At 41.3% G+C, this 24,282-nt stretch overlaps 1 protein-coding gene and 1 pseudogene across 7 annotated transcripts in view; one reads left to right on the plus strand and one right to left on the minus strand.

The window, feature by feature from the left end:
• Positions 1-24,282, plus strand: part of PLCB1 (phospholipase C beta 1) — a 722,355-nt gene that overhangs the window by 614,080 nt on the left and 83,993 nt on the right. For 6 of the 7 annotated variants that reach the window (XR_012374115.1, XM_025876536.2, XM_073878365.1 and 3 more), the window contains exons 25-27: positions 1,302-1,355; positions 4,357-4,576; positions 8,481-8,661. Coding sequence is in view for 6 of the 7 variants with exons in the window: in XM_025876536.2 (XP_025732321.1) it covers positions 1,302-1,355; positions 4,357-4,576; positions 8,481-8,661 (455 nt within the window). In the remaining variant the exon portion in view is untranslated. The remainder of the gene's footprint in view (positions 1-1,301; positions 1,356-4,356; positions 4,577-8,480; positions 8,662-24,282) is intronic. The other variant, XM_073878364.1, reaches the window with a different exon arrangement.
• On the minus strand, positions 16,811-16,929 carry LOC112827595 (small nucleolar RNA SNORA70; annotated as a pseudogene).

Raw genomic sequence — 24,282 nt, forward strand, 5'->3', positions numbered from 1 at the left:
GCGACTGCCTTCGGCTCAGGTCATGATCCTGGAGTCCCAGGATCGAGTCCCACATCGGGCTCCCTGCTCGGCGGGGAGTCTGCTTCTCCCTCTGAGCCTCTTCCCTCTCGTGCTCTCTATCTCTCATTCTCTCTCTCTAATAAATAAATAAAATCTTTAAAAAAAAAATGGCACAGAATCACAAAACTGATCTCTTCTTCCCTAGTGTTAACATCTGTCAGAATCATTGTGCTGTTATCACACCAGGAAATTAACGTTGGCACAGTACTTGGAACCGAAGTACAGACCTCATTTGAACTCCACCTGCTTTCTACTAATGTCTTTTTTTTTTTTTAAGTAGGCTCCATGCCCAGCATGGAGCTCAATGTGGCGCTTGAACTCATGACCCTGAGATCAAGACCTGAGCTGAAATTAAGAGTCCAACACTTAACCAACTAAGCCACCCAGACGCCCATTTACTAATGTCTTCTTATGGCTCCAGGTTCCAACTTAGGATCCCACATTGTGTTTAATTGTCATGTCTCCTTAGTCTCCCTGAATCTATGACAGTCCTTCAGTCTGTCCTGTCTTTTATGACCTTGACACTTTTGAAGAGTACTGGTCAGTTCTTTTGTGCAATATCCCTCAGTTTGGGTTTGTCTGATGTTTTCTCACGATTAGAGTGGAGTTTTGCATTTTGGGTGAGAATATCACAGAGACAAAACTGTCCTTCTCACTGCATCATATCAGGGGTACCTGATGTTAGTATTTCTCATCATCCGCGATGTTGGAGCCCTTGGTTGAGGTGGAGCCGGCCAGGTTTTTAAACTGAAAGTTCTCATTTCCCCTTTATAGATAATAGTGGTCTTGGGGGAGATGCTTTGAGACTATGAAAATATCCTTTTTTTCCTTCAACTTATCTGATAATTTTGGTATCGCCCAGTGGATCTTGCCTGCCTCAGTTATTATTGCCTGCAGGTCCCCGTTTGATTTTTTTAAAAGTCCACTTGCCATTCCTGATCTTGCCAAAAGGTGGCAGTAGCATTGTTAAAATGGAATTTGTTGACCGTTTTGATTCAAAGTGGAGGGACGTCCTTTCTGTCTGTAAATGGAGCATATAGACTTCCATTTAATTAGGTTTGCCTCCAAGTAACAAAATGAAGACATTGCTTCCAAGGGGGTTTTTTTGCGAATGATTTTCTCCTAGAATTTATTTCTCCATAAAGAGACTTAGACTCAAGGGCCAAACTTAGTTGTTTTACGGGAAGAACACAATTTTTTTTAAGTTAAAGGAGGCTATTTCTTTTGTCTCTTTATTTCAGGTTCTGTAAAGGCACCTGCCAAAACAGAAGATCTTATTCAGAGTGTTTTAACAGGTAAATGCCACCCTCTTCCCCCATGGAATTAGGCAGGTGAATATTAGACAGCATAAGTATTTAGAGAGAGATTTCCCCTCATCTCTGAAAAATAACATCATTAATATTTCTTTTCTGAAAACAGGCACAGATAAATAATCCTAGTTCGAGCCACATTACACAATGTAATCATGTCATCACAGAGAAGTAACCATATTTGGTGGATAGGACTCTATTTGTATAAAATAATAAAATTTCATAAGATATCGATATTAGAATCAAAGGATAGTTTCATACTGGAAATATGACCCAGGGAACAGGAATACACACCTTCCCAAAGTGCCGATAATTAGCCGTATTTTAGAAATGCAGAATGTGAACCATTTGGGACCACAAAATACAGAATGTTAAGAACTATGATCCCATTGGAAAATAATTTATACTTGGTTAATTCCTTAAACTAGTGGGACCAAAATTGGTACATGATTTCTTTAATACAACGAGCAGCATGTAGCAGAATCTTCGAAATGTTTACAATATTTGGCCCAATGCATAGAAGAAAGGCAAACACATGTTCACCAAAAGCAGCACTCTTGGTGATAGCCAAAAACTATAAACCACCCAGATGTCTATAAACAGTAGTGTAGATAAATAAATTGTGGTGTAGTCACAGAATAAAATAGGGTACAGCTGTAGGGATAAATAAGCTATGATCATACACAACATGGATAAAATTCACATGCGCAATGTGGGGGGAAAGAGGCCAGACACAAGAGAGCACATTCTTTGTAATTCCTGCTACGTACAGCTAAAAACAGGCAAAATGAATCTGTCTGTTAGAAACATGGATTCGGATTATACTTGGGAGGGGAGAGAGAATGCAAAACCCAAAAAGAGGATCTCCGGGGCACTGATAATAGTCTGATCTTGATCTGAGTGGTGGTTACGAAAGTCTGTTCGCTCTGGGAAAATGTATAGGGGGGTGGATTTATGATTTATGTGCTTTTATGTGTGTATATTTCACCAATATGTAAAATCTGCATCAAATAATTACTTGAGGAATGTATTAAAACATGTTCTAAAAGATTTAATTCCATGGGCAACAATATAATGTTAACACATAAAACAAGAGACAGTCCAATGTTATTTTAAAATACATAAATGTGTAGGAAAAAGGCAGTGGATATGAACCAAAGTTATTAGCAGTGAGGATCTCTGGGTGGCTTGTTTATGAGTGATACTTGTTTCTTCATGTAAATGAACATTCCCTTTATGCTTAAGAGCCTATTCAAAGAATAGTCTTTTATCCCAGACTTTTAAAAAAAATAGTACTTTCTGTGGAATTTTTTTTTTTTTTTTTAATCGTAGGTTGGAATATCTTGAACCCTCTTGCTAAACCTGCTGTTGCTGGAGTGCTCTATACCATTTTAATGAAGTGGGATTGAATCTGATACCCAAAATGTAGCAATTCCTTAGGCTTATAAATTCTTAGTATAAGTTATTATGCAACCATAATGAGTCCATTTAGGCCTGAGGGAAACCATTAGATAAATGTACCTGATTCTCTTCCTGGCCTCTTTCTCAAAAGGAATCGAATGTCAGGAGAATAGATACATTATAAAAAAGGGGAACATGTTTCAATTGCCTAACGACCTTAGCATTGAAGCACATGAATTATTATTCTGATTTCAGTGTTTATCCACTAGATTACTCATTTCTATTCAGGTCTGTTGTTGTTCATGGCATATATTATTTCTGAATCTCCTGACAGTTCTAAATATTTATGATAACATATTTTTGTTCCCAGAAGCAGAAAGTTCAAACAAAAGGATGGAAACATGTGAACTGTGACTTAAGTTAGGTCCAAACAAATGATAATTCATTGAAGTTAAGACACCATCAATTTGAAGGCACCCCACTATTCATGGATTGCTAAGAAAGAAAAGCACCAACAAGTTGTGATTGTACAAAGCATCTTAATTTCAGAAATGTTCACGTACTTTAAAATGCGTATTCTAGAATTGATGAACTATGTTGGTAAAATACAGAAAGTTTTAGGGTCCAGGTCTGTCACATTACATGTTTTCTAAGCACTGGATTAAATACCTCATAGTAATGGATGCTACCACTAACCCTGATGGTGCCTTTGGGCAAATCCCATCAAGGGGCCCGCGCCCCACTACGGTGCTTTTTCCTGCAACACTGTTGTGATAAATCCAGACCTACAAAGTCTATGGTGTGAAGAGTGCCCTTCGAGACAGTGCTGTATGTATGATCATTTGTTAAGCCTCAACAGGCACACTGCCAGAAAGTGTGTTCAGTACTTTGCATGATTCTTTCATTTCGTCATCACAACAACCCTAACAAGTAGTGGAAATATTGAGGTCCTTAAAGTGGATCCTGTTGGTGCCCATCCCTTTCCCATCTGGTGCACCCATGCCCCAGCTGTGGTTGAGAGTTGCTGCTAACAGCTCATAGCTTCCCTTTCTCTTGAAAATTGCCCTAAGCCCAGAGGAAGACCCCCTCACTAGGGAGTTATGCCTTCCCTCCCTGACCTTCTCAATGTGCAAAAGGCTGGTCTTCTTGCCTCAAGGTGAGACCCACTCTGTCATCCTCCAGAGCTCCCACCCACAGGCAGAAGCCAGGCTCCTGCGGAGACCATACCATTGCTCAGCTCCTTCCCCTTCCTTGTCTGCTGCACTCTCTTCCTCCCCCTGAGCCCTTCTCAGTAAATCACATACACTCGAATCCCCCTCTCTCAGGCTCTGTTTCTAGGGAAGCCAAACTTTCCAAAAAAATTATGAGTTAAGAAACTGGGTCTTTGAGAAATTCGGTGACGGAATCACAGAAGTTAGCAAGTGCCAGCCTGGAACCAAGATACGTTTGACATCCAAGCTCTGCTCAGAAGCTCCAGTTGGCTGGGATCAAACAAATATTGCCTGAGAAGCAGGTTGCTACTCCTCTTTACATCTGTGTTTGCAGTCCTTCCACGTCTGTTAGCTCTTATACTCATTTGTTGCAGAAGTGGAAGCCCAGACCATCGAAGAGCTAAAGCAGCAGAAATCGTTTGTGAAACTTCAAAAGAAGCACTACAAAGAAATGAAAGACCTGGTTAAAAGACACCACAAGAAAACCACTGACCTAATCAAAGAACACACTACAAAGTATAATGAGATTCAGAATGACTACTTTAGAAGGAGGGCAGCTTTGGAAAAGACAGCCAAAAAGGACAGTAAGAAAAAGTAAGTTGAGTATTTCTGGTTTGTTTCATAGTATGAAGGAAAAGAGTCCTTTACGTGGATTTCTCGGTATTTTACACCATATTTTGGATCCAGGGCAAGAAGGAAGGCCACCTCAGCTCGGTTTTGCTTGTGGACTAAATTTCTTTATTTGCCTGCCTCCTAAGAATAGATATTGCAGGAAGTCCTACCCTTGGGTTCTGGCCTATGGGCCCAATACCAGTTGGCTGACTTCCCATACTACAGCTGCCAACCCGGCAGGTATACAGTTTTGCTGTGTTCTAGAACCTAGTTGAAGAGGTGACTTGTTACAAAAGAGCTGCCTTTGCTGAAACCCACAGAGGCTTGTACAGGTAACCCTTGTGTTTGGGTCTAGGAGTCCCCATAGCCCCATGTACCCGGACCTTGACAAGGAGAAGTGTCTCTCACACATTCATTCAACCAACATTTATTGAGTGCCTACTGTGTGCCCTGGGGACACAGCAGTGACCACGACCTTTGCTGTTATCACCCATAAGTAGCTAGCATGGCAATGCAGGGAACTACGTGATCATGCAAGCCACCTGCCACTGAGCTGAGTCAGATAGGCTCTATTCCACCCTTTCTTTCACTTCCTTATGGAATAATCCTAGATTGATGCTAGGTTAGAGAGAGGTGTAAGAGGCAATTTCAGATCCACGTTGTGGCATACAATTGAATATGTGCTTAACTTAACGGCACAATCAAAACCCAGTAGTTGGGTTTTATTTTTTTATTTTTTTTAAGATTTTATTTATTTATTTGAGAGAGAGAATGAGAGATAGAGAGCACGAGAGGGAAGAGGGTCAGAGGGAGAAGCAGACTCCCTGCCGAGCAGGGAGCCTGATGCGGGACTCGATCCTGGGACTCCAGGACCATGACCTGAGCCGAAGGCAGTCGCTTAACCAACTGAGCCACCCAGGCACCCCAGTAGTTGGGTTTTAAAAAGCAACAGCATCACTATTTCTTAGAATTAGAATAGTCGTAGAAGCCATCGAGGTGAACTGCTGCCACTTCTTCAGGGAGGAAGCCAAAAGCTCAAGACATTTACACAATTACACAATTACAATTACATAGTTACACAATGGTTCAGGCAAAGCTTGGCCTAAAACTTCTAAATTTCTGTTGTAGTGATGTGTATGTGTTTGTTTATTCACATATTTGTTTACCTAGAGGTCATATCCTGAAAACTTCTAATAGAGTATGGAAGTAATTCATCGTAGAAGAGATATGTAAAAATCCTATGAAAATAGAAAAAGGGAAGCAACACACATACACACAATCTGAGTGGCTACCAGTTATCAAGACCCACTGTCCAATATGGGAGTCACTAGCCACATGTGGTTTTTGAGCCCTTGAGAAGTGGCTCATGGAAGTTGAAATGTGCTGTAAGTCTAAAACACATACTAAATTTTAAAGACTTCATTTAAAAAAAAAGAATATAAAATAACTCATATTTTATATTGACATATTGATTTTACTTTAATTACATCTTGAAATGATAATATTTTAGGTATACTAGGCTCTATACAATGTGTTATTAAAATTTGTTTCACTCACTTCTTTTTACTTTTCAGGTTAGCCACTAAAAATTTTAAATCACATATGTGGAAAAAATCAAATACGTGGCCCATGTTATATTTCTACTGGACGGTATCAACCATTTAATGTAATTTCTGTCCTTGAACACTGAATTTTAGCTCTTAGTTTCTGAGAAAAGGGAATATGGGCTAGATAATTCTCCTTATCTGATTAAAGCAAACTTGCTTGTTTTTCTAAGAGAGACAAACATTTTCCTGGTATTAAATTACAGAAGAATTCATTTCATGGATCTTATACAGTCAGTAGTAGAAAACAGGGGATAATGTCTTCAACCCTGTTTTTACAGAAGATACAGAAACACTGTTCCCTTCGTTATTTTTTTATACTTTTCTTCAAAAAATAAATAAACAAAAATCCCTAAGCATCTAGTATCAAAAGAGGTACATCAAGAGAAACTTCTTTTTAAGAGGCAAAGCACTGAGGTCCGTCTCTCTCCCATCACCTTTGATACACATTAAAATCCTGAAAATACCTCAGAGTAATAAATGGAAATTATTGTCCATTAGGTTAGTTTCTTATTAAAATACCCACTGCCTCAACTGAGATTTCCACATCATGGAAAGAGCAGATCATTTAAAGATGGTTTCTGTCCAGACACGGGCATGCAGTGTTTGTGTTGTTTTTAACAACACAGCCTTTGCCTTACTCTAGATGTCTGTCCTTGGATGAGCTGCTCTGGGCTCCCCCATACTGTGTTCTTAGGCAGATTGTCTCACTGAACCTCAGTTTCCTCAAATGCAAACTGGAGATGGCCACACCTACTTGTTGGGTTGCTGTGAAAACCAAAAGTAGAGAGTGCCTGGTAAATGTTGCATGGTCAATAACTGTTGACCTGTGGCCTCTACTGTGGTGGTTGTGGTGGTTGTGGCTGATTAAAAGGATGCCTTTATGTTCTGGTTACACTGACTTCCTGCTACCAAAGACAATAAATGTATCTCACGTTCATGCCAAGATGGAGGTCACCTTGCTGATGCTACTTATTGTGATATTGACAAATCATTTTGTATTCATGCCAGGATGGAGGGCCACCTCAATGCTGCCATGCCATTCTGATGTATCAGATGCCCTGAGCCTTGTAGATGTTCATTCTCACTTAGCATTGCACATTAAAATGCAAATAGAAACTTTTGAGGGAATTCTGCATCCCTTATTTGCCACAATAGGATCCTAACACCAACTTCAACCAACTGCCTCTCCTGAGGTACCATCAATGCTGGCCTCAGTCAAAGTGAAAGCAACAGGAATTAGGGCCAGCTGATTCAAGAAACTTCCACCTGTTCCGCCTGGCCACAAGCGAAAAATATGGAGGCAGAATCTGATGTGCTAGATATCTTAGGTGGTTTAGTTTTCTTTCTGCAGAGGTTTCCATATGAATGCAGAAAACAGACCTGCTCTTAATACCCCATTCCCAACACCATCTCCTTTTCTGTGTGCCCTAAAAAAAGTAAGAGCACAAAATCTGAAGGAATCACACCATATGTTTTAGCACAATAAGTTAGTGAGAATTGCTTTGATTTATTTCAAGATTACTCCTAAACTTCTCAAAATCTGCATAATTCTCTGTGAACAACTCAAAGAAAGTCACTGTGCACAGAGTAAGCACTCAATAAGTATTTTTCAATGAACTCACGCATCCTCCTTTCTCTTGTAACTTAACCCTTTGGAGGAAAGTGCCATTTTAGGTAGAGCTATCCATGAAGTTTGTACATCTCCCAAAGAAACATTTTAATAATGTATCTTTGCTATTAAAAGATGTCAAGAAACAGAACATGTCAGCTGGGGAGCGGGGGGGTCTGCACATGCTCTCTGTTTTCTATCCATATCACCCAGATGCAAAATTCAGCACCTCTTCAACTCTCCTGACAGAATCCAATCAATGTCGAGTGTACTGAAGTCGTTACAGGACATTAAGTAGCCGAGAATTACATTATACATGTCTTGTTTAAAAATTAAAAGATAAAAGCCTTAAAAGATCCTTATTAGACATTGTTTTTCCTTAGACTGGGGTGGGAGGGTTATCATTCTCTCCACCACTACCACAGGGTCCCCAGCCTCCTGGCTTTCTTTATTTGTCCCTACATGAAATCTCACAATGTCATCCACTCTGTGTTTGGAGACCCTCCACTGCTAAGCTTGTCCTTAGGGTATCAGCCTCTATCGCAAGTGGTTTGTTAAAACATTTATTTCCCAACACAGCACTCTATCTAGGAGGAACTGTGGTATGCAATGTTCCCTCCACCTTGTTATGACCCGCCTGTTTTGTGAGTCAAGCTCTGTGTCTCTGCAGATCAGATCCCAGCAGTCCTGACCATGGTTCATCAACGATTGAGCAAGATCTTGCTGCCCTAGATGCCGAAATGACCCAAAAGCTAATAGACTTGAAGGACAAACAACAGCAGCAGCTGCTTAATCTTCGACAAGAGCAGTATTATAGTGAAAAATACCAGAAGCGAGAACATATTAAACTGGTAAGCCCGAGAAATGCTGTTGTGTTTGTATAGCTGGAATGCTCTTTTCTATGGAAAACTCTTGATGCTCTTGGATAACTTTAAAGAGAGACAGTGGGGACTCCTGGGTGGTTCAGTCGGTTGGGCGACTGCCTTCGGCTCAGGTCATGATCCTGGAGTCCTAAGATTGAGCCCCCAGTCAGGCTCCCTGCTCAGTGGGGAGTCTGCTTCTCCCCCTCCCCCTCCCCCTGCTCCTGTTCTCTCTCTCCCTCACTCACTCTCTCTCAAATAAATAAATAAAATCTTAAAAAAAAAAAATAGAGACAGTGGCGGGTCTGGCTGGCCCCTTCCCCTGGCTTCCTTAGCCAATAATCTTATCTTGATGCCAGGTTATAGAGAGAGGTAAGGTGCATTTCTCGGATCCATATTGTGGTGTGCTTTAATGCATGCTTAACTTAAAAGCACAATCAAAACCCCGTACCTGGGCTTTAAAAAGCAACAAAATAATTTCTTAGAACTTGAAATTGCATAAGGGCACCTAGTGTCTGCCACACTAATATTTTATAAGCTCCACTGTTCCAGCATCTTCACCAAGCTCCTCTCTGTTCCCCAATGATGCTATGTTTTATTGTTTTATTTTCACTAACTTATTTTGGGGTTATTATAGTTTTTGGGGGGAGAATCTTTGAACTCTCACAAGGAATTAAAAAAAAACAATGCTTATTTTGATTCAAGAAAATTAACAACATGCTACAAATAAATATTCACTATTTTTGGTGTCCATGGGCCTTGCAGGCACTACACAATACTGTCTACTCTGCTACATTTAGAAGAGTGTCTGGTCAGTCTGGGATATTGTCTAGCCAATTGCTGAGGCCCCCTGTGGAAGGAAATACCGTAGTCCCTCTTAGTGATCAGTTTTGTCCTCCAAAAGGGTTTCTCCACGGTTGTCACAACTGTTGTTGATGCCTTGAGGTCATGATAAATATTTGGTGACAGATTAAATGATCAAATGATAAAGTAGCTTTGAAAACAAGCCTGTGCCCCAAACAAAACAAATGAGTAAACTAATAGAAATTGAAGTTTTGTAGCCAGAGTTTGTATGTGTTTTTATGTTTCTGCTTTGGAGATGGGTGGGTGGTTTAGCCATTGGTGGATGGTTTAGCCATCACAGCAAACTAGGTGATTCAGTGTCATGCTGTTGACTTAGTGCCAGTTCCCCAGGGATGATATGCAAATGAGTAGGCCAAAGTCATGTGAAGAGCTTATCAAACATCAGATTCCACTTGGCCGGTTATTTTCAACTTCAGCATGCATCAGAATCACTCGGAAGGCTGTTAAAACACAGATTGTTTTTCCTTGCTCCAAATTTCCAATTCACTGGACCTCTTGTAGGGCTGGTGATTCTGATGCTTGAGGTCCCAGGACCACACTTTGAGGACTGCTGCCTGATTGCTAAATGTAAGGCTTGAGGATTTATTTCTAACAGTATCCACTTGATTTGGAGCGGTGGGGGGGGGCGCTGCCTTATATGTGAACCACTGAAATAAGATCTGAGCCATGAAGGAATGGTAGGTCTGAGATCAGGTTCAGTGTAAGGAAGGGATCGCCTGATAGGCCAGAGAAAGTCAAAGTAAATCTTAGTGAGAAATAATGGTTTTGAGACCTTGCTACCACGACCACCATCTGATTTTCTCCAGTACCTCATCCGTAGTACTCCAGAAAATAACAACAATAATAAAAATTAAAATAATAACCATGTATTAAGCATTCACCATACGGGCCATACCTTGTGCTAAACCATTTACAGAAATTGTCTGGTTTTATCCTTACAACAACCGCCACTGGAGTTCAGTATTATTGTCAGCTTATTTTACAAATAAAAAACGGAGCAATTCACAACTAGAAAATGATGAAGCTGGGATTTGAACCTTGGTCCTCTGACTCTGGAGGCCCTCCTTTCTAACCATTGTGCAGATACCTCTGGCAAATCAGATTTCAAACCAAACTTATCATAATGACCTCATATCTACTCACACAGGACATGCACAGCCAACTCCTTCATTACAATGACTGGGATACTGTACTGTCTCTCTCTTTCTTCAACAGCTTTATTATATATGCCATGCAGTTCACTCCTTTAAGGTGTATAGTTCAGTGGTCTTTAGTATATTCTTGGATATGTACAACCATCAGCACAATTTTAGAACATTTTTATCACCTCAAAAATAAACCCTCATTCATGCATTCATTAAACAAATACTTATTAGATACCTACTCAGTAAATATTTTCAAATAGAAGAGGGAAAAAAATGACAACAATCCCAGCCTTTATGGAGGTTACATTCTAGATGAGGAGTCAGACCATGAACAAAATATGTTGGTAAGGGGCACCTGGGTGGCTCAGTCAGTTAAATGTCTGCCTTCAGCTCAGATTGTGATCTTGGGGTCCTGGGATCGAGCCCCGAGTCGGGGTCCCTGCTCATCAGGGAGTCTGCTTCTCCCTCTCCCTCTGCCCCCTCCTCCCATCGTCTGTTCTCTCTTTCTCTCAGATAAATAAAAGCTTTAAAAAAGTTGGTAAAATATATAGTATGTCAGGTGGTCCTAAGGGTTAGGAGAAAAATCAGTGAGAAATGGGGAAATAGGGAGTGGGGATGGAGGAAAAGTTGAAGAGCATACTTTGAAATTTTAAACTGAGTAACCAGGAAGGACTCACTAAGAGTGAGTCACTAAGCCGCTGACTTAGGAGTGAAGGACTGACGTCTACAAACACATGAGGCAGGATTGTGCTCCGCAGACGCATTAGCAAAGGCAAAGACTCTGGGTCAGGGATGGGGCTGTCTGTTGAGGGACCAGCAAGCTGGCTCTGTCTGAGGCTGTCCGAGATGGGACTTCTGGGGCTAGGGACAGATCTCTTAGAGTTGTAGACCTCTGTGTTTCATTCAGAGTGAAGTTGACGCCACTGGAAGGTTTTGCATGGAGGAGCGACATGACCTGAAGTAACCTTTACAAGGATCACTCTTCTAGTACATGATGAAGAGTAGGGTGCCAGGAAAGGGCCATCCCAAAGCAGAGTTCAGATGAATGGTGGTCCATGGGGTTAGAAGTCCTAGGGTTCTCTGGCAGATGATTGCATTTGACAAATAGGGTGACTGTTACTTGGAGGACTAGGTAATCCATCCATAATCATCCTGAGTTGCCCCAGAGTTCCAGCCCCTGGCAAGATTCCCTTCCCCAAGGAGAGAAATGCAGTAATTCAGAATAAGAGGAAAACTCGATAGTCATGGGAGAGTCCCAAACCAAGAATTCAGAGTGTGGATGAAAACAGAAGCCCAGACATGCCAGAAAGGGCTTTAGGGGAGCAGGGGGCAATACAAATGGGTGCAGAAATCACAGGAAAGAGTTGCACAAGCTCAGCATCATGGGAGGAACACCTGAGCATGAGGTCCCACATCAAATCCCGCTGGAGGAGACCACAGAGAGTGGCTCAGCCGATTTTCTCCCAGAGGGGAAGGTGGGCTGGAAACTAGGAAAGATCAAGCTGAGCTTCTAAGTGGAAAATTACTTCCCTGCAGGGACACTGGAACTGGAGAGGTAGTGGAACTCCTCCTGGAGGTGGCAGTCCAACAACAGGGGCTTCTACTCGCTTCTCCCTAAGAAGGAACGAGCGTGTCCATAATAAAAGTTTTGGGGCCCCTGAGCGGCTCAGTCAGTCGGTTGAGCGTCTGCCTTCAGCTCAGGTCATGATCCCAGGGTCCCGAGATTGAGTCCTGCATCGGGCTCCCTGCTCAGCGGGGAGCCTGCTTCTCCCTCTCCCTCTGCCTCTCTGCTCTGCTCACACGTGCTCACTTGCTCTCTCAAATGAATAAATAAAATCTTTAAAAAAAAGCTTTGAAGGGACGCCTGGGTGGCGCAGTCGGTTAAGCGGCTGCTTTCGGCCCGGGTCATGATCCCGGGGTCCTAGGATCCAGTCCCACATCAGGCTCCTTGCTCAGCAGGGAGCCTGCTTCTCCCTCTCTCTCCCTCTGCTTGTGCTCTCTCTGTCAAATAAATAAAATCTTTAAAAAAAAAAAAAAGCTTTGAAGAGTTTTTCAGAAAAAAATACACACATGTCTAAGCTGGTCTGGCCCTTTCAGGCCAAATATACTCAAAATACTCACCCTGTCACCTTTGTGATTGTGGATTTGGGTTTCAGATAAAGTCTTGATGCCTTTGAACACAGTTGTATTCTTTGGTTAAGAAGGTGAAGGCCTAAACACCTAGACTTTAGAACCACACAGAGTTTGTTTTATGGCCATTTGGAGGCATCCACTATTTCTACTACATGCCCTTAGCTGGCACATATCAGAACTTTCTCTCACTCCATTTGTAACAACCAGAAATTGTTCTGCCAGGAAATCTTTTGACCGAGAGCACCCAGAAGTGTTAGTTCTATCTTTGGTTGTGGATCCGAGTTATGAACAGTCCTCTCAGGCTAAATTAGACAAATGGAAGTGTAATTAAAAAGCAAGTAGGTCCCAGGTAAAAAGGAGTATTTGGGTGATGAGGAAAATTAAACAAGATATTTCATCTCCCAAATTTGCTTTGGGAATTAAATACAGATGTGTTTAGGCTAAGGTCTATACATTTCAAACTTTGGCACCCACAGTTCAAGGATCAAGAAAGAAAGCATTACATCGATAAACTCCCTACCAAATGTTCAATAAAAATTCAATATTTGCGGGGCGCCTGGCTGGCTCAGTTGGTAGAGCACATGACTCTTGATCCTTGGGTTGTAAGTTCGAGTCCCACGTGGATGTAGAGATGGATTAAAAATAAAATCTTAAAAAAAAAGAGCTAATATTTGCAAGACACTGGAGATGAAGATGAAGAAGATGTGGTTACCACACACTCAGGGACCATGTATCCCAAAGCTATAATAGCATATGATAAATGAAATAATAAAGGTATCAGCAAATTAATACGAAAACCCGGATGTGGGAACAATTTATGTAACTATAAATTGATAAATACCAACAGAATATTTTGGAGGTAATTGTTCATAGGAGGTGTAAAATGCACACCAAGTGTCATAGACTGTATAGCTTCAAACACATTTTTATACCTGTCTAAAGAATGATCTTTATCCTTAAAACTCTCTACCCAAATAGCTCTGCAGCCTGGTTATGCAAGTGTGGGTCCCAAATCACCTGGGAGCCTGCTAGACATTCAGTCTCCTGCCCCACCCCAGACCTGCTAGATCACAATTTGCATTTTAATAGGAGTCCCAGGTGACTTGTTACACATTCAAGTTAAAGAAGCACCATTTGAGAGCCATCGATCCTTATCTTTGCTCAAAATGCCTTTTTTTTTAAAGATTTTATTCATTTATTTGACAGAGAGAGACACAGCAAGAGAAGGAACACAAGCAGGGGAAGTGGGAGAGGGAGAAGCAGGGCTCCCACTGAGCAGGGAGCCCGATGTGGGGCTCAATCCCAGGACCCTGGGATCATGACCTGAGCCGAAGGCAGACGCTTAATGACTGAGCCACCGAGGCGCCCCTCAAAATGCCTTTTGGAATAAGGCTAAAGTTACTTTTAGTTGAAATGGGAAATAGAGCATGTGCTCCATTATTCACAGCTTGATCAAGCTGGAGGGATACCTATTGGTGCCAAAGGCACAGGGCCTGTGGAAATCACTCCTGTCATTGCCTGCCTATACTGGCATCAGAAGAAAACAGTTACTCTCAGTTAGAGGTGAGTGAAAATAAAGATATAAATTCCCCAACCCCATTCAAGTTCTGGCACTCCCTGAAATCTCTCCATAGATATTGTGAGGATCCAACCCCAGTTGGGGACCCCTGTTCCAAGGATAGGGTTGGGGAATCTGCTCTGACTTAATCTGTTTTTCATCAACAGCCATAGGTTGCCCCTGAGTTTGGTCACACCATTAGGGTTAGGTTTTCATTTTAAAAGTGACTTTGGTATGGGGCGCCTGGGTGGCTAGGTTGGTTGAGTGTCTGACTCTTGCTTTTGGCTCAGGTCATGATCTCGGGGTCGTGAGCTGAGCCCCATGTTGGGATCCACACTCAACAGGGAGTTTGCTCAAGATTCTCTGTCCCTCTCCCTCCGCCCTTCTCCCCACCCCCTAAAATAAGTAAATAAATCTTTAAAAAATAATAAAAATAGAAATGACTGGTAAGGTAGAGAAAATCATAGGGGGTCCCTCTGGGGGCTCTTGATGACTGTCAGTAATGAGCCCCAACATCATATTCAAGCTTAAAAACCCATAGCAGAGTGAGAGGGGACTCCATGGTGATGTTGCTGGGGTGAGTTCTCAACTGCAGCGGTCCCGCCACTTTGTCTTCTCTCTTTTTCTTCTTTTTCATGGCTTCAAGAAAAGATTTCCTCTTTTCTTCTCACAGTTGCCACACTATTTATCCTCTGCAGAGGCTTGTTTTGTTTTCCTTTGCTCCCTATGTTTTCTCCTCTTTCTCATATTTTAAGTCTCCCACTTGTGCCAGTCCCATTCATTTCTCCCTTCCTTCACATCAACGTTAATGGCTGCTATTGTTTTTATACATCCCCCGACTTATCTCACTAGCAATCATTTGGGGGCCCTAAACCAACATTAGTATCCAGACCCACTGAGTTCCCCAAGTCCCTGCCAATCCTGGGGATTGAAAGATGTGTTTCACAGTGAAAGCTCTGGGTGAATCCTGACCAGCTACTAATGGATGGCCCATCAGGATGTAAGTAGTGATGAGTGGGGGTCTAGAGTCCAATGTCATTTCTGGCCACTGCTCTTCCACTGAATAACTGTGTGACCACCATTTCATTTTCTCATCTGTCCAATGGTTGTAAGAATAATCCTCACTTCACAGAAGCATAAGGAGGAATAATGAGATAATGTTCACAAATCGTTGTTTTTAAGGAAGACTTTTTCTTTATTTTTTTAAAGATTTTATTTATTTATTTGAGAAAGAGAGAATGAGAGACAGAGAGCGCAAGAAGGAAGAGGGTCAGAGGGAGAAGCAGACTCCCTGCTGAGCAGGGAGCCCGATGTGGGACTCGATCCTGGGACTCCAGGATCATGACCTGAGCTGAAGGCAGTCACTTAACCAACTGAGCCACCCAGGCACCCAAGACTTTTTCTTTAATAATACATGAATTGACTAGGAAATCTTGACTTCAAATATAAATGTGTATTGCAGTTTTTGACATCCTGCTACAGCTTGATGGAGCTCATCGCCTTCCTTTTGATGATTTCTATGAGCACCATTTGCTGTTGCAGCCTGTAAAGAAGCCAACCTTGAATTTTCTCCCTTCTATGGTCAGCCAGCTGAAGTATATGGGCCAGGAGTAATTACAGTGTCAGGAAGTAACTCTACTGAGTAGTGGTAGTATTCTCTGTCTTCCTCCAATATTCTAGCTTTAACATGGGATTTTTTTTCTTGATAAATAAATGACTTAACTTTCCTAAAAACTTTACATTCTCCACCAAATAAGAAATGACAAATAAATAAAAGACTTTAGTAGTGAAATAAAGAATGAAAGAATTGTCAAAATGTGTTCTTATTTGTCAATTTTTCTGCTCACCATTGGGTAACCCTAATAGAGTGGATGTTGTTCTTTTCATATATATATGGGGGGCTCTGCTTTTGGAGATATCCATATATATATATATATATGGATAGATATTATTTTTATCTTAAATTCCATTGCTTCAATTATGAGCATATTTCCATGTGTGTATTTGTATTCTTTTTTTCTTTTTTTTTGGACAGGAAGTAGGATTTATTGGTGGGCATGAATAAGAAGAGGGCAGTGCCAAGGCTCTCTCGAGTGTACCATTTGTCCAGGTGGCCATGATTAGGAATGTATTTCACCCCACAGCCATCTGGAATGAGCTGCTTTTCAGCCACGATGTCCTCAGTTCATTTGTATTAAACTTATTAAAGCCCCACTTCTTGGAAATGTGGCTCTCCTAGTGGTCAGGGAACTTGAACTTGGCCCTCAGTAGGGCCTTAATCGCATGCTCCTTGTTCTGCACCTTGGTACTGATGGATATGGTGACTTGGCCAATGTGAATCCTGGTCACTGTGCCCTGGGACTTTCCAAAGGCACTCTGAATACCTGTCTAGAGCCTAGATTAAGGTTAGTACCATCAAAAATGAATGTCCATTGGAAAGGGCTGTCTCCAGGGTCCCTTAGGGCAACTGCTACAAACAACGGACTGCATATACTACTGTTTGCAACCACTGCACACCAGGCCCCCAGGGGAGAGCATAGTCAGCTTAACTGGTTGCAGATTATAGTCTTTTTTTCTTTTTACAAACTGCCCATTCACATCCATCACCTACTTTTCTGTTGGATTGTCTCCTTTCCTTTTGACCCACAGAGTTCCTGTGGTATCTTTTCATTTATTATTTGGGGAGGTTGGGCAAGTTAGAGAGTGTGAAATACACTTATATAACCATTTATGCATCAAAAGTCATTGAAGTCCTCCTGTGGTCCTCATACTATACTGGTGGGGGAATTCCTGTGGACCAAGCCTAAACATAGGCCCTGCCCTCGGGGGCTTACAGTGGTTAAGAGTACACGCTGTGAAGTGAGACAGATCTACTCAGAGTATGCCCATCTTTATCAGGTAGCTTTGTTGCATAACAAACACCTCAAAACTTATTGCCTTAAAATGACAGTTTGTTTAGCTCTTGATTCTGTGGGTAGCAATTTGAGCTTGACTCAACTGAATGGCTCCTCTAATCTTGGCTGGGCTCTTTCATGTGTCTTGGCTGGAGTCATTCACGTTTCTCTGGTTCAGCTGTCCATCACCTAAGGGCTTTGCTTCTGGAGGTTGGCTGAGTGTTGGCTGGGTCAAGACAGGTGACTGATCCACATCTCTCATCATCCAGCAGGCTACTCTGGGCTTGTTCATGTGGAAATTGAAAAGGATTCCACTTGAGAGCAGGAGGAAATGGACAAGGTGTTTTGAGGGGTCTTATAAACTTCTTCCTCCTTCTTTGGTCAAAGCAAATCATATTCAAGGGATAGGGAAATAGATTCTATCTCTTGTTTAGGGGACCTGAAAGTCACATTACAAAAAGTGTGAATACAGGAAATGGTGGAGAATTAGGGCAATAATCTACACACAGCCCTCATAATTTGGATGTGAGATGCAATAAAATAATCCAGGGAAACTTAACATGGTGCCTAGAAGATAGTCATCATTCTTTACCAAAAGACTATTTGCACAGGATTTAAACTGAGAAGATATGACTTCCTTTTTTAGTTATATAACATTAGCTAAATCATTTCACCTCTTTTAGTGTCTGTATCCTCATTTTTAAGACAAAAAAGTTTGTTCAAGAATGCTTGTAAGGTCTCCCTCTGACAGTAATGCTAGTTTCCTTTAATTATAGAATCAGAGATGACCCAACTCTTGGGCCTATTAAAATAATAACGAGGGATTTCAGTTTAAAGCAATAAACTTTGGTTTTTCTTTTGTGTGTGTACACAATATATCTTAATGTACTTTTATGTGTTAATTGGTAACTAGGTAACATTAAGGAAAAAAGTCAGGAAACAGAACCATCCCCAAAGGCAAAGAAAATAATAGTTTTGACTTGCGTCAACTTAAAAAACTTAGGGAACAGAAGGGATTCTGCTGGAAGGAACATTCCAAAAAAGAACCCACAAGTCTGATGATTTCGTTTGTGCCCTCTGGAATTACAGGACTCAGTGCATTCCATTTGACAAGTCAGGGATGCTGAAATGATATATTTGCATTAAGAAAAAAAGTAGCTGACATGCTGTGGTATTTGTCTTCACAGGCAACTCTTCTGAGTCTGGATTCCAAAGGGACTGTTGAAATATTAAGCCCATGATTTATTGCCCTATTTTAGTAACAAACCACAGGACAAATCACATATCTCTTAATCAGATCTCCTTTGCTAATTATTTGAAAACCTCCAGTTTAAGTATTATTGCTGCTTTCCCACATCTGAGTGGTAAACAATATTTATTTATTTTATTTATTCTGAATTAAATGGTCTTGACATATTTTAAAATTACGAAGCCTTACCCTAAAATTGTAGTGGTTTGGTGGTTGTTTTTTTAATTGATTTAATCAGATATGATAATATCAATTAGCTTGATGAAATGCAAACATTTTCTCATTGGCAAAACCCAAGCATCATTAGCATGCCTTAAGTAGAGCTCCCTTTATCAAATTTCTTGATTTTTTTAAAAGTTTGAAAGTATTTCCAGTTGATAGACTTATAAAAGTAAACCAGAAATATCATTCAAGGGAGTATGCTACATTGATCTATTTACATTTTCCTGAAAGCTCAAGAGCTGACATTTACCATGGCATAACTTAAAAGTGAAAAATAACTTTAAATGCTACAGCTTTAATGGGCCAGCTTATTGACATGGACCAGGAATCTTGGTCATATTCTCATTTTCATTTATTTTTTTTGCCCAGCAAGGAAAAAAAATTCCAAGGTTCCTTTAACATTTAGACTCAAATAAGCTGCTAGAAATTCTATGTAGCTATGCAAATTTAAAAAATAATTTCCTAAGAAAGAAAGAATATCTCAGACAATGATGGTTGCCCTTTGAGTCCAAGATTTTGTCCTCCTGAAAAGAAAAGAGAGCGAGTGGAGACTATCAGCCCCACGTGGACTGAGCCTGTCTGTCGGCTCACAGTTGGACCATCAATACCAGCACAGTATCCAGCACACCATAGGTGCTCAGTTAATATTGGTTGGCTGGCTGAATGAATATTTCTCAATTCGAATGGCCAGGATACACCTTGCATTTAAATCGTCAGTAACATGTTTAGTCCATAGATCATTACTTAGTTTAGGAGCATCATAAATTAATTCTTTGTAGAAGAAAAAAATACAAATTAGAGTGAAAGTTCAGAGTGGATGCTTTGATGAGCAGAAAAAAAGGTGGTATCCTCTCTAGATATTACTGGAAGGGGGAAGGAGGATGCTTTGTGCCCGAAGTGTGAACGTTCTATACTTGACTTTTGCCCATTTTCCAAAATTGCCCTTCTTAAGAAGAGACTAAACAGGCCAACTTCTGTCCACATGTTGTTGTTGTTGTTGTTGTTGTTGGGTTTTTGTTTTGTTTTGTTTTGTTTTTTATCCCTTTTGAGTTAGAGTCAAGGAATTATTCTCTTCCATGGAAACCATTCTCTCACCCTCAAACGCCTAAACCAAGTGAATTTCAGCACAGAGTTGAAAACAAGCACGAAATTATATTCCCCCAGGGCTTTTCTTTTTCACTCCTTAAAAGGTTTGGAACATTTAACTAGGAGAGTTGTCTGGAGTGGTAAACAAATAAGCCCAATAACTGAAATGTGTCTATTCCTTTGGCCAGAGAAAAGAATTGTACTCAAAGTTAAAATTAAATGTTTACTGCATTTCAGTTTAACTATGTACTTTCTTGGCGTTTTTTCCCCTGGGAATTCTAAACTAATCTTTTCTTCTTTCCTGTCTATCCTCAGTGAGTTTTGTGAGTAATGCATGATTGAATAGTTCTTTGAGTAGAGCCTGTCTGCTAATAAATACATCGAAAATGAGCGTATCCTCAAGTTGGTTAAAAAGCACTCCAGTTATTATGTGAAAAATCCCTCTTCTTGGTCCCATTTTCACATCTCATGCAATAGAAATCCTGGACTCGATACTCAGAGAGATTCCTTTTTCTTATTTGGGGTTTTCTATTTCTATTTTTTGTCAAGATTCTCTTGGTTGCAAGTGACAGAAATCCATGTTGAGCTAATATATATACTAGAAAAATGCACAGGGTAGATCACATAAGGGAAGATTGACTATCCACACCATGGAAGGGAAGAGATGGAGAAATGGATGCCAGAAATCACTGGCAACACTTTCTATGTCTGTCTGCCTGTCTGTCTACCTGTATCTCTCCCCTTTTCTCTCTGTTCCTTTCTCTTTCTCTCTCTGTCCTTCTCCCTCCCTCCCTCCTTTCCTCCCCCCCATTCCACCCAGTCTCCCTCTCTCCCTCCTGCTTTTCAATGTGTATTAGCACTATTATTTTCCAACCACTATTATTTTCCTGTCAGAAAATATAAGCACCAGCCCCATCTAAGTTACATTTTTATCTCCAGTAGCAGGTTGGAAGAATCTGGAGGAAAGCCTTATGAGGGTAATGTGATTGGCCAAACTTGCAACCTTAGGCCAATCACCTGTTGCTCAACTCAGGTTATGCCTGGTCCAGCTTGGATCAGTGTCTCCCCGGGGACCAGTTACCTTGGTCAAGGGATGGGGATAAAGAATACAGTAGCTCCCATGGGAGCCACATTGGGCACAGAGCCAGTTCTCAGAAAGCAGAACTTCTTCCTGGAGAAGTAGTGTTGGGTAGAGAAAACCATAGGTGAGCCCCAACTCTCTTTTTAGTGTAGGAAAGGGATAAATTATTGATGCATATGTATATATAATCCCATTGCCCGTTTTATGGGAATCTGACAATAGTGGCATATTATTAACAAAGACATAATATTAATCATTCTACCTCCTGGACCTTAAGTTGAGGAAGAGTAAAAGAAAACAGCAAATATCGAAAAGGCAGAATTACAGTAAGAGTGACAGTCTTTTGGAAATAGCTGGAAAGGACAGAATGCTAGAGGGAGGGGTTTGTAGTATGGAAGAATGGGCGAGACCAAGGTTAACTGAGCACAATGGAAAGACAGTCACATATCTGTGACATATTAAACATATTAAACACAGAGATGTTTTCCTTTTTAAAACACATATTCTTTGTGATTTTACAGAAACAGTTTTCATCAGTTGCATGCAAAAACCATGTTTTTAAAAACATATTGGATTTCACAATAAGGCATTTGTTTCAAAGAAACAAAACTTAGCTTGTTAAGTACCCAAACCATATAGTTTTGAAAGTATTTCCAATAAGACAGCCCATGGCTTGGACATGATGCTTCATTGTTCTCACCAAGGTCAGGATCAGTATGGTTTTAAAACATAAAAGATTTCATTCACAACATTTTCTGAGCACCTATTTTGTGTAGAGTCTGGGGTTCCAAAAAAAAATTATTAAGAAAAGGAGTTTGCAGTGGTGACATTCTTTTAGGGAGCAATAATAAAATAAGAACACACAAAGGTCAGTATCGATAATTGGCATCTTTTACAAAAGCCAGTTAAGGGGCCAAGCCTAGAGTTATCTGGGCAGTCAAAGGGGAGTATCCCCAAAGGCTGGTTTAGTTAGAAAAGAAAGGGGCATGGACAAGTGGATCCCTCCACTAGTACCCACTCCCTTGGTTAGAGCAGCCCAGCGTAATGGAACTTTCTGCACTCATGGGCATGTCCTATTTTGTGCTGTCTCCCATTCAAATGGAAATATCATCAAGGTGGAAGAATAACATGAGACAAAGTATAGAAGCAGGTGTGTGCCTGGATAGTTCAAAGAGCAGAATACTGCCTAGGTTATTGGGTATGATGAATGCTAGCCTAGAAAGGAAATTTGGAGCCGGAGCATAACATATTTGGGGATAGAGGGCCAGTTAAAGCTTTGGTACATACAAGAAGGAAAAATATTTGGGATGGAGTGGCAGGAGTAAGGAGAGACTGAGGGCAGGAAAGGTAGGAAAGGAATTCTCAGAATCCAGACCAGAGTTAGCAAAAATCTGCACCAGAATGCCATTAACACAAAGCCGTGAGATACAGGTAACAGGAGCAGTTCACAAATCTCCATGAAATGGTTGATCAGGTCCTGCCACAGGTTGGAGAAGACAGGACGGAAAACAAGGGCGAGAACCTTTCTCTTGGAAGGAAGGGTAAGGAAACCAAGGTAGGGACCTACAAAGTGGTCTTGTATATGTGATTTTCCTTTCAACTTTCACAACCACCTCAGGAGGGAGACGTTATCCCTATGTCAGATGTGAGGGAGCTGAGTTTGAGGTAATGAAGAGAATGTAGATAAAATGCCAAAGATCTTTTGAGACAGAAAAGAGGGAATTTGAGGGAATGTCTTAGTCTCTTACCATAGATTAAGTGGCTTAAACAACAAACACTTATTTCTCACAGTTCTGAAGCCCAAAGTCCAAGATGTAGCCAACAGCTCCGATGTCTAGTGAAAGCCCACTTCCTGGTTCATAGATGGGCATTTCCTCATGGTGTCCTCACACGGCTGAAGGGGCAGTAGAGCTCTGCAGGATCTCTTTTATAAGGGCACTGTTCCTATCACGAGCGCTCAAACTTCATGACCTAATCACCTCCCAAAGCCCCACCTCTTAATACCATCACATTAGGGGTTAGGATTTCAATATATACATTTGCGGGGGCGGGGGGGACACAAACATTCAGTCCATAACAGAGGGCTTCTTCTAGATTGTCTCCATCGTTCTCAATAATCTAGACAGTGCCTCTCAAACTGTAACATGAACACAAATCTCCCGAAAATCCTATTTAAAATCAGATTTGGATTTAGTTGATCTGGGGTAGGGCCTGAGAATTTGCATTTCTGTTGTGTTCCCAGGCAATGCCAGTGCTGCTGGTGTGACATGGTTATGCTACACTTTGAGTAACAAGATCTAGAAAGCCAAGTCATTGGCTCGGAGTTTGTAGAATAGTGCCAGGTGTTTAAGGTACCTGAGACATATTTGTTGGACTGTGGCTAAATTGAGTAGTTTAGGTAAAGGTGTGTGTTCCGGAAGCAAAGGAAGTGGAAACTCTTCCCGAGAAAAGTAAAGAGCAAGTGCAGATGGTCTGAGGGAGGAGCAATGAGGAAGGCCAGGGGATGCAGCAGGCACGGAACCCCTGTGGAACTTTGAGGGAATGTAGTGCTGCCAATTGTACAGGAGGGTAACACCAAATCAAAATAAAAGTCAGAACTGGGTGGGGATAAGGGCTGTGGGAGCTCAAGCTCAGGGGTTTCCATGACTGGATGGTGAGGTGGCTGAGGATGAGGGCAGGAGGTGGAAGGAAAGCAAGAAATGTGAGTAGATGCTGGCGTAACCAATAAGAGAATATTCTGGAGTCAGGTGAATGATACAGATGACAAAGTAGAAACAGAAGTATGAGGGTTGTTGAATTCAGAAGCGTTGCTGGGAGAGTCAACAATGGTCTGTAGAATGAGGACAGGCCCACGCAGACCTCCAAGATAGGACAGAATATCCAAATCACCAGAAATTTTGAAAATACTGATTTCCAGGCCCTCCCCCCTAGACCTTTGGAGTCCATAGGCCTAGGTGCTGGCCCTGGAATCTGCATTTTAGGAAGTTACCCAGGAGCGGTTCTGATGTTGCAGCCAATGTTGGGGATAACACTGTTAACTCGTCGGAGTGAATGAGAGAGAAGAAAGATCTTGAGGGAAAGGAAAGGCGCTGGGTGCATACCCTCAGCTGGAATAGAGATTGCGGGAATCCTCAAGGAAATTTCCAGTGTTTGCACACCGACATTTTACGTCTAGACAGCTTGATAAATGGCACTAAGAAGCTGTAATATTTCATGATTTCTTTAATTGTGATGGTCCCGATCAGGCAGTCTCTTTTGAATGATCAAATAGGTTTGCTGCTGACCCAAGTCCCAGTTCATACTTGCTCAGATTTAATCCACTTCACAGATGAATGCATCAAATTTCACATTAACGTTAATTTAATGTGCCTTCTTTATTA

Source organism: Callorhinus ursinus, unplaced genomic scaffold (assembly GCF_003265705.2).
Source record: "Callorhinus ursinus isolate GAN/ISIS: 27379988/994484 unplaced genomic scaffold, GSC_fseal_2.0 scaffold29, whole genome shotgun sequence".
Taxonomy (NCBI): Eukaryota; Metazoa; Chordata; class Mammalia; order Carnivora; family Otariidae; genus Callorhinus; species Callorhinus ursinus.